The sequence below is a fragment of the Bremia lactucae genome, linkage group LG6 (genome assembly GCF_004359215.1).
Source record: "Bremia lactucae strain SF5 linkage group LG6, whole genome shotgun sequence".
Lineage (NCBI taxonomy): Eukaryota > Oomycota > Peronosporomycetes > Peronosporales > Peronosporaceae > Bremia > Bremia lactucae.
This window is the reverse complement of record NC_090615.1, coordinates 1,378,353-1,388,848: the sequence shown is the minus strand read 5'-3', so window position 1 is coordinate 1,388,848 and position 10,496 is coordinate 1,378,353. Positions and strand designations below refer to the sequence as shown.

The following is a 10,496-nucleotide window of genomic DNA, read 5'->3' as shown; positions in this document are numbered from 1 at the left end:
GGTGGACGATATGATGACGAACTTGCTTGAGCCTGTCTCAAGCTAAAGTCCTCCTGTTCCGCAACGGATATTGCTTCTTCAAGCGTATCCAGTTCCAAGCGGAACAGGTGGGTCTTTACGGGACCATCCGTAAGACCTTGCATGAACACCGTAATCAACGTGTGTTCATGGACTGGGTTATTTGTAATACAACTCGCTAAGAGTCGTATGTGCTGGGCATATGCGTGAACATCACGCTTGCCTTGCTTGAGTTTCAGAAGCTCTGAACGAGCTCTGAACTCAGCCCTAGGCGGTTCAAACGTCTGTTGTGCCGGGATTTAAAGGCCTCTAGCGACCCAAAGACATATGGGTCGCGCAACTTAAGGCCCAATGCCCAAGTTTTGGCACGGCTTGTCAAATTTGATTGAGCGAATGCGACTTGCATTTGCTCGTCGATGATGTGACGTGCCCTTATAACATCGTCCAGCTCGACAAACTATCTTAAGAGGGAGTCTTCTTCGACTCCCCTAAACTTAGAGATGTTAATCTTTAGAGTTTCGGGACGACGCGTTTGCGTCACCCCAGGTACAGGGGTCTGTACCTGTTGTAACCTCAACAGTTCTGCTTGTTGAGAGCCTTGCTGATTAAGCAAGACTACCTTCTACTTCATCTCGTCAAGTTCATGTTGTATGAACTTGGTGATGGCTGAACGGAGAGCATCTCTGTCCAACCGGACAGCATGGCCAAGATGGCATCGTTCCCTACGGTCGAAGCCATTCGTTCGACCGCACTCCTTTTTATGCCACTTAGAAAGGAGTAGCTTTCACGCGAAACGTGATGCGTATTCCCACTATCATCTAACATGTCCATGTTAGATAAAGGAAATGTGGTCCTTGGGCGGACTACAAAGTGCTACCAGGGGTAACGGGGCACTGCCGACTTGTACTGTTTTAGTACAAGTCCACTTCGCACTGCTTCAGTTGCGAGTGGTGCCTTACGTTACTTCACGTACACTAGTACGTGCAGAGGAAGACTACTCTTTAAGACAACTACTTTGAAGAGAAAAACTGTATAAATATAATTAAGTTTTTTTCTTTCTATCTGTTAATGCTAACTTAATTATGAACTAATGCCTAACATGCAATAGAAATCTTATCTGTCTCTATCTCTTTGTTTACGTTCACAGCTGATTAGTCTGCGGGATAAGATTTCTGAACATTAATATGTAAAGTAATATTCTCCAAATATTATTCACCTTTTAGATAATATATAAATTAACAACCTTTAAGTGTTAATTACATGTAACGATACACCCCGTTACACCTTACCTCAGTGTAGTTCGACTAGTACTGTTGTCAATAGTTGCAAAAGGTGTCCCGTTCAGAAACTCCAATGAATTCGAACTTCTCGTTTTTGCTCGACATTATCAAACCTGAGCACCGCACTGCTTTTGCGTAGCTCGCAAAATGCAACATGATCTCCGTCATGGTAGCTGTTCATAATTCCCTTAGTTCCTCTCACCATTTTTCTATTTTTTCCACTTTTCTCACCATTTTGTAATAAAAGCTACTTCTATTCCTTAAATTTTCATTGAGAATCTTATTTAGTATTAGATATTGCCGCACCTCTCGCAAAAAGCAAGATTGCGAGTGTCACGAAGCGTAACTTTGCTAAATTTTGAAAGGCAGTGGTATCATTCATTAGGCTTGTGTCTTCATATGACAACACTTTTTTAAGATACAACAGCGAAGCATTTACTCAAGACATTATTGGTAAACTCGAAGCTACTATAAAGAAGCAATCGAGCGAGTAAACAGTGTACCCTTTAAGCCACCCAAGTGTACATACAGTCGGCAACACGCCATGAAAGAAAGCGGTCGAAGTTTCTCACCATCCATTGCGTGACATTTTGTTAAAGTATTTTTTATGCCTTTCGTGCAGCACGACTTTGGCAAATTCCCTTCGCACGTTGGCGTTCATTGGAAATTTAAAAGGCCAGCACTAAACCCTAATGCGTTTTTCGGCAAGTATGAAACCCTTTCGCAATTGCTAGAAGCCATTCCTTGTGCAGCACCCATCACAAAATAGGCGTCGTGCCGCTTTTTGGCTGGTGCAAGAAAGTTTTAGCGTTCAGCGATCACTTTTTTCTTTGGGGCATTTAGCCTGCGCCAGAGAATCCGCCTTCAACATAATTTGTCAACGTCAGTTGTCTTTAATTTCACTACCATTCAATTGACTATCCTGGAAAGAATGAAGGCTTTTTTTAATATTCTAAAATCAATCGATACGCCTTTTATTTCCAGATAGTCAAGCGCTAAGCTAAGTATGTAAAAATGCGATAAAATTACTGAAGAAATCACACACATCAAAGCAATTCATATGTGTGAGAGTGGCGCTCGCCGCAAACTGCAATAGAAAAGGGAGCATGTACTTACCCTTTCGTTCGTATAAATAAGACTGGGAATTTTTATCGCAATCGTTGCCAGCCCTCATTTTGAATCATCTGTGCTTAACTTCTTATCAAGTTGTCCATGGGCTTTCAAGAATTGCCATACGATTCCAAGCAAGCCACTGCAGACTTGCTAGCCACTACCGAAAATCTTGAAAAGCGCAATATGCGCGCCATGAAAAAGCGGTTGCAGGACCGACTCTACCAGCGCAAACATCGTGCCAAACACGAGTGCGAAAAGCTTTCTCTTGAACAAGACATCAATTATCTTTTAAACGAGATTGCACAACTCCACCAAAAGCTCAATCACCGAAAAATGGCAGCCACGAAGGGTGAAAACCAGCGACAGCACTTGCGACGGAATCCATTCTTGTCGCTGCAAGACAACGCGCAGGACCTCGTCGCACGATTTTTTCACGTGTACCAGAATGGCTACTCATTACCACATTCAAGGTCACAAGAACGCTTCTTACGCGACTTACTGTCTACGGATGTGAAAGGCGCGGATCTTTGTGGTGTCGACGCTTTTATCCAGCAGTGGCGACTGAATGGCCAATACTTTGCACTCTACGTGCTGGAACCACAAATCTGGAATGTGAAGAGCGTTGGTGACCAAGGAGTCATGGTTAAGGTAGATATAATGCTGTATTTGCGTTGTCATCGTCAGTCTATCGGATCATTGTTTCCGAGTCTCAAGACCGGCCACATGGATCCTAATATGGTCTTGCTACTCGTGACTGGTACCACCGCTATTGCGGGTACCTATACATTTGTATTCAATCAAGCTGGCTACGCACAAAGTCTCTTTGTGAGTTTGCAGCTTCTTGAGACTCTTCGACGTGTCGTCGGCTCGTTGCAAAATGTCGTGCAACTCACAGTAGGTAGCAGTATTGCACTTGACAGTGGCACCATCACGTTTAGTGATGTGCTAGTAACTTGAGTAAATAATGGTCATCAGCTCATACGAAAAGTTTATACGATGACGGTTGAGCCGAACAGATAATTTGCAGCATTATGATAGCTTCATGTCTCCGGCGCAATTAAATTTGGCTTACACGCACACTAAGATTTCGGATCCGAGTTAAATGTGCATGAATTCTCGATTCCACTCCAGGAGTACTTGCATATATTTATTGATATTAATACGAGCAAAATGATGTTCATTGAATCAATACATGCTATAATCAGCATATCCACTTTATTTCCGCAAAAACTCTGTCTGGAACGTTGATCCGCGAACTTTTGCTTTAAGAATAAAAGCAAGAGCAAAGCAAGTTGTCAACTCTTACGGAGTAGCAAGAATTGAAAGCTTATATATTCTCGCAAGTGCAAAGTGAGACACCTAGTGTGGTAAAGTATTAGCTAAAATCCTCCATTAAGACTGCAGACCCGGATTATGTTATCATCGAGACCGATGATCGCCAGCGTTTCTAAAAATCTATTTTCTTACTTTCAAGGCGGATGCTGCGCAGCATTTCGCTTGCTGATTGTATGGACTGAAAAATACTCTAATAAATATTAATTATTAAAGGAACAATCAAGCTTGTTACTCTTTGCATTATCGTCAAATATGTTTCCGAATTATGAACAGAAATGTCTGCTTAACGTTACAAATCTTTAGCTACTCACTTCTGTTTCCGTAGGGCTCGGGGAAATTGCAACCCCAAATATCGCAGAGTAATAATTCTTACAGAATATATATACATCGATTGACGTTATTTATTATGAAACTGTTAGGCTTTGTCACTTGACGGTTTATTTTATAACTGATCATGGTATGTAGAAGCAAAGTGAGTAGCAAAGTTTACTGCAGTTCCCACCGAGATTGTTACTTCCATCTGTCTCGGGATGGGCAGAGTTAGCGCACTGGCTAGTATCGCTGTTTACAACCCTGCACAGCTTTACGTATGTAATACCGCATTCATGGATTGACAGCACTTCTGCCAAGATAATAGCGAGATAAAAATTATATTGATAAACCTTATAACAAGCCAATCGTGTCAAATTGGTTTATCGAGGCAAACTATGCTTTTGGCCAAGGCGACTTGATCGCAGTTGACTCATTGCAAGTCGTGAGTCAGTCGGGCCTTTCCATGAAGAATCCATCCTGCCCACTCTTTCTCACGTGGGTCGTTAACATTTGCACCGTGTTGTTGACCGAAGTTGCCGCTGGCTTCGTGCAAATCCCCAACCAGCCCCTTCCATGTGGTCTTTGTACTCCACACAGAGAGGCGAGCAAGCCAAACATGCAAAAGTCACTACACTCTTGCTTTTCATTTGCATCGTAACAAAAGAAAACAAAAGTCGTGACTTTTAACACTTTATGAGTCAAATCGCGTCGCAGACCACAGCAATCGCCACGACTAAGGTCAAGGATAAGACGACAGATGAAAAACTACAGCGGCGCCGGCTTCAGTTTAAATTGCATCAACGGCGTCATCGTGCCAAACAAAAGCAAAAAGTCACGATGCTCGACTGTGAGGTCCAGAGCCTCACGGCCGAGGTCAAGACGCTACATCACGAGCGGTGCAAGCTTGTGATGCAACACAATTGGTTTTCGTCCCGAGGCACGGCTGGAGGCGGGCCAGCACGCGTCGCAATGGAATACTTTCGTCTCTTTCAAGTCAGTGCGTACCCCCTTCACCTTGACCAGCAGGAACGATTCCTACGCGCCACTATGACCTCGGAGACTGCGGGGCCAGATTATTTGGGGGTGGACACGATTATCACCCAATGGCGTCGCTTTTGCAAATTTTTTGCCTACATTCGGTACGTCCCTCTGACATTGAATATTACAACTGTGGGGGACACTACCGTGGTCGAGGTCGACTCGATCTTTAGCATTGGCGGACGGCGCGACGGGATTTTGGCGCTCTACCCATCGCTTAAGGGAGATATGGAACTTACTCAAAAGCTCACTAGCAATATTATTAACATTCATTGTAAATATCGCTTTACATTTGATTCGAACGAGCTCGTTACGTGGTTCAGCGCCGAGTGGGATCTTGTCAACGCACTGCAAGAAGTGCTGGCTGATCTCTCGGACGTCTCAACGGTGCTATTGGATGCCAACATTTCGTCATCAACGGGTCAGATTAAGGTTGACGATATCCACGCCACTGAATCGAAATTGGTCATTGATCCTCGACACAATGTCGAATTTCTTCTGTCATAAGTGGCTCCATTTAGTCATACTACAAATTTAGGCAAGCTAAAGCCATAAATATATCAATTATAACTACTCGAAAGGGGGAAGTTAATGGCTAGCCTACTTTGGGTAAATCTCGACAGATATTTTCGAAGGCACGTTCTTGATTGAAGTGAGTTGCAAAAGGCTCTTGGAGGCGAAGAAGATGATGATCGTCGCTCTGGGATCCGGTTACCAATCATAAATGTTATTTTACATCGGGCGCAAACTGTCTGGCTTCGCTATGAGCAATGCTGTTGTTGTGTCGAAGAAAGATGAATATATGTCTTTAGTTCATGATCCTCTTATTTATGCAATTGTTGATTTTACACGCACTTCTCTATTTTGCACATAATTTTTTGTCACAAATGTGCAAAGTAGAAAAGTGCGTGTCTGAACAAGGCGTTATTAATCTGGATATGATAGAAAAGTCAAGTTGAAGAAATTTCGAAAGAAGGAGACCTTACCGGAAAACTATTTTGCGATGAAGTGATGGAATCGAACATTCGCATGAAATGCTGCGCTGCAATCTGAGCGTCAGCATCACGGAAATCCAACTCATTAATTATTAGTTGAATATTATGACTGCGACATATTAGGAAATTTGTTGCACGGAAATAGTTTTATTTAAATTTCGCATTATTTTTTGTGAATCGGGATTGGCACACAACCCTTTTGATATAGCAACCCTCGTCTGTTTGTTTTAATTAGATAAAACCGACAGATTAAAAATAAATAGTTTCATTTTTTGCGATATCGCAAATTGATAATTATTACTTTAGAGTTGTCTTTAGATCCCTTTTGGACTTCAAAATTTATTATCAAAAAAGGTAGCAAACATTTAGAATATTTTACTTTACTTAATAATATACGGAGAGCTTATCCACTGGTAGATATAGACCATTACAGCTACTTGCTTCGCGGTCCAGTCAGCGCTGGAGGCGCGCAAAGAGAGAGACATATAAGACTTTATTACATGTTTTGTATTAGAATATAGTTAAGGTAGTATTATAATAATAGAAACAGAAGAATTTAATTATATTATAAGCAATTTAGGCTCTCAACAGGCAGAACTCTTGAGGTTACAATAGGTACAGACCCCTGTACCTGGGATGACGCATATGCGTCGTCCGGAAACTCTAAAGATTGACATCTTTAAGTATAGGGGAGTCGAAGAAGACACCTTCTTAAAATGGTTTGTGAAGTCACGCGATGCTAAGGGCTTAACATATCGTCGACGAGCAAATGCAAGTCGCATTTGCTCATGGCACGTTGTGCCAAAACTTTAACATTGGGCCTTAAGTCGCGACCCATATGTCTTTGGGTCACTAGAGGCTTTTAAAGCCCGGCTCGAACAGACGTTTGAACCGCCTAGAGCTGAATTCAGAGCTTCTAAAATTTAAGCAAGGCAAGCGTGATGTTCACGCATATGCCCAGCACATACGACTCTTAACGAGTTGTGTTACAAAAAATCTAGCCCATGATCACACGTTGATTACGGTGTTCATACAAGGTCTTACGGGCGGTCCCGCAAAGACCCACCTGTTCCGCTTGGAACTGGATACGCTTGAAGAAGCAATATCCGTTGCGGAACAGAAGGACTTTAGCTTGAGACAGGCTCAAGCTAGTTCGTCATCGTATCGTTCTCTAAGACGACACGAGCTAGGAGGTCCAGAGCCCATGTACCTCTCTTACGTCGAAAGCGAGAGACCTCGTTTTTTTCGAACTATAAGCGATTGTAGAAATGCAATCGCTGTCAAAAATTAGGATACTACGCTCATGAGTGTAGTGCCCCACGCCCAGCACTAAAAAAGTACTAAACGTAATTTTGGCACGTATGCCAAAAAGGGCAACGGTCGCGGGTCCGACGTTGTTGCGAAATCGCAACAGCGAGGCGGACCGCCAAAAAACGGACGGTATCATTAGGGGCGCAACGCCCTACTGATCCAGCAACCTCAAGAGAATTTGCAAACCTCTCGACTGAAGTTGCTCCAGACACACAATCATTATGTGTCTCTGCACCTGTTGATGAGGTAACCCTGATCACATAAAATTTAAAAGTGACAAATGACTTGTCACTTAATTCTAGTGGACTGCAGACCGTCGAATAACTTTATTCGTCGCCAGTCACTAGAGGGTCGTAGGCTACATCCCTCCAACGAGGATGACGGTGCATCTTAGCGACAGGCGCACCGATAACAGTAAAGAAACGCGTAGTGAAATTTCACTACACGTAAAAAGAATTCCAATACGATGATGATTTCATCGTACTGGATTTATATGACATATTTGATGTCATCTTAGGTTTACCTTATGTAACGGGCTAAAGTTTTCCTAATGTTACACAGTCCCCGTTAAGTCCACTTGGTGTACTTAAGGGGATGGTCAATTACTAAATAATAGTAGTTAGACCCAGCACTCGGGTGTGGTGCACATTTGTGACCAACCCTTGTGTATGAGATGCACATAGGTGCATTCACATTAGGAGAAATGACGCCCAGCATCATCCGTTACGCGAGGTATCTAGAAAGATACGCTCGCAATACATATTAAATGATATCTATAAAGATAACATTTTAATTGGAAAAAAATAGGTATTTATATTTAAAACGATTAAATATAAATCAGTCTGAAAACTACTTCCTACATGGTAAGTGCGCACGAGGAGACTTATTACCGCTCCCGTGACGACACTTAACCAGAGTTCTTTGTGTGTTAGGTGAGGTCGCTTGCGCGACCACCACAACTTTACCTCACTGCACGCAAGATAAGCAGGGTTAACCGCTTCTTCGCTGTGCTAGGGTGTGCGTCTAAGTAGAGCGTGGCCGCATAACGACGTGCCCGCCTACACTTGGTAGCACTTGAAATCCTTCCCAGGACCCGCATTCCTGCGTGTGTAGGATGAGCCTCAACATTGATTGGGCTCATTTTCCCCACCTCTCCGAACATCATCGGGAGGTAACAGGGCTTATGGCGCAGGGATTTGGTGAACAAGCCCTGGCCAGGCTCCTTGGTGGACCTCCTGAGCAACATGTTGCTCAGTTGGAGCAGTTTGAGGCATTCGTGCTTGGACAGCGGAGGGCCGCGTCCGAGGCACAGGGCCATGCTGCGGCGAAGTCCGTCCCCAGACTCAGGATGAGCTGAGGCAAGAGCAGGCTCGGAGCGAGACTCTCAACAGGACTGTTAAGAAGCTCTCTGCCCTAACCTCATCAGCCGAGGCCCACTTGGGATGGACCCGCCCAAGTTCGATGGAGCTGCAGCGCGCACGAATGTCCGCTGACTTTTAGCCGGGGAGCAATGCGGTGTCGCGCAGCTCATCGATGAGAACAGCCGGATGGTGTCGTACGCCATGTCGCATCTGCGCGGTAGGCCTCAGAGTGGGCTTACTCGGCGCATGTGGCGGACAAAAGGGCGTTCCCTCCATGGGTGATCTTTAGGGAAAAGATTCGCGCCATGTACCAGCCGCCGAACAACGAAGTGTTGCTTCAGGTGCGCTTCTATGGAGCGCAGGCTAAGCGATATCTGCAAGAGTATGTGCAAGAGATGCGCTCGCTGTCGGCGTCTATAGCCGTAGGTCCGATTCCGGAGCACATGAAGGTGCCCACGTTTATGAACGGACTACGGCATGGCCCATCGCAACAGGCCCTTTTCAGAATGGTCCCGTCGGCAATGGAAGAGGCAATCCAAATTGCCTTAGTTGAGGAGCAATCCTACAACCATGCCTCGGCGGCAGCTTGGTATAAGCCGTCGGCCGAGAGGACAGATGCCACTCCTATGGAGTTGGGCAATGCAGACGTGCTCTGTTATAAATGCGGCTAGCGCGGCCATATGATGGCTCGCTGCTATGCCAGGGTCCCTGTTGGGGCAAAAATGCCCAGCAAGAGGACTCCCTTCCCAAAGGGCGATGGCAAGAACCAGCGTGCGAAACTCATATAGCAAGCGAGAAGAGGCGACCGTTCGTTTAGCGAACGGCGCGCTCATTAAGTCTGAGGGAGTTTAGGTAGAATTCGCCTTCAGCTTTAGTGACTTTTCTTGTAAAGAGAAGTTCACAGTGCTAGGAATGGAGGGTCCGTATGACCTCATCCTAGGCATGCCATGGTTGGCAAGTTCCAAAGATGGATAGACTGGCGTACACGCACAGTTGCGAACTCTACGCAGGATATAGAAAAGGATGTGCTCCTGCGAGAGGCCTATGCTACTGATGTCGTGTCGAACACAGTTGAGGGTGCGTTGACGGGATGTCAAACGTCAACAATTCCTACCCAGCTCGTGGAGACTGAGGTAGTGAATAGGACGATGACAAGTAGTCATGCGTCCGAATGTCCTGCACAGAGCCGAGAGTATGTGGCAGTAGACGGCGATCTGACAAGAAGTCATGCGTCGCATAAACCGGCACAGTACCAAGAGCCTGGTGCGGTTGGAAGGGGTGCGTTAGCCAGGAGTGCAACGGCACCCGCTTCCCAGAAAAAGGTCGTGGTGACTCAAAGAATGAGTACCCGACAGATTAGGACGATCAAAGGCACGTCTAAACGAGTGACCTTTGGATCAGTCTCTAATAAAGAGGACGGGCCTTCGAACGAGGTGTTCGAGGCCGTCAAAGACGAAATTGCGGAGGCATCCTCAGTTGAGGTGCTCCGGCAAGTCTTTAAATCTGCCGAGGAGATAGTAAATCTCCCGGAGATGTCGTGGGATCTGTTCCTTGCCGAATTAAAGGAAGGAAAGATCCACGAAATAGTCGCACCAGTTCCAGAAGAGAACTTGGTGGACTGCTGCTCGTCGTCCACAATGGACGAGAGCGTCCTAGAAACGGACAAAAAGAAGCGGTACGCTGCTCAAGGCTGGGATGCCTTGAGAGACAGTCCGTTCTTTGAGGTTCTGTGG

General features: G+C 45.1%; 2 protein-coding genes across 2 annotated transcripts; both read left to right on the top strand.

Moving 5' to 3' along the window:
• Positions 1-2,510: 2,510 nt before the first annotated feature.
• On the top strand, positions 2,511-3,368 carry CCR75_003191 (uncharacterized protein; the record flags this gene model as incomplete). The annotated part of the gene is made up of 1 exon (XM_067961288.1): positions 2,511-3,368. One exon carries the CDS (start codon positions 2,511-2,513, stop codon positions 3,366-3,368), a length of 858 nt encoding a protein of 285 aa, XP_067818992.1.
• Positions 3,369-4,751: 1,383 nt separating this feature from the next.
• On the top strand, positions 4,752-5,603 carry CCR75_003192 (uncharacterized protein; the record flags this gene model as incomplete). Its single annotated transcript, XM_067961289.1, has 1 exon — positions 4,752-5,603. The coding sequence occupies one exon, from the start codon at positions 4,752-4,754 to the stop codon at positions 5,601-5,603; it is 852 nt and encodes a 283-aa protein (XP_067818653.1).
• Positions 5,604-10,496: the final 4,893 nt, after the last annotated feature.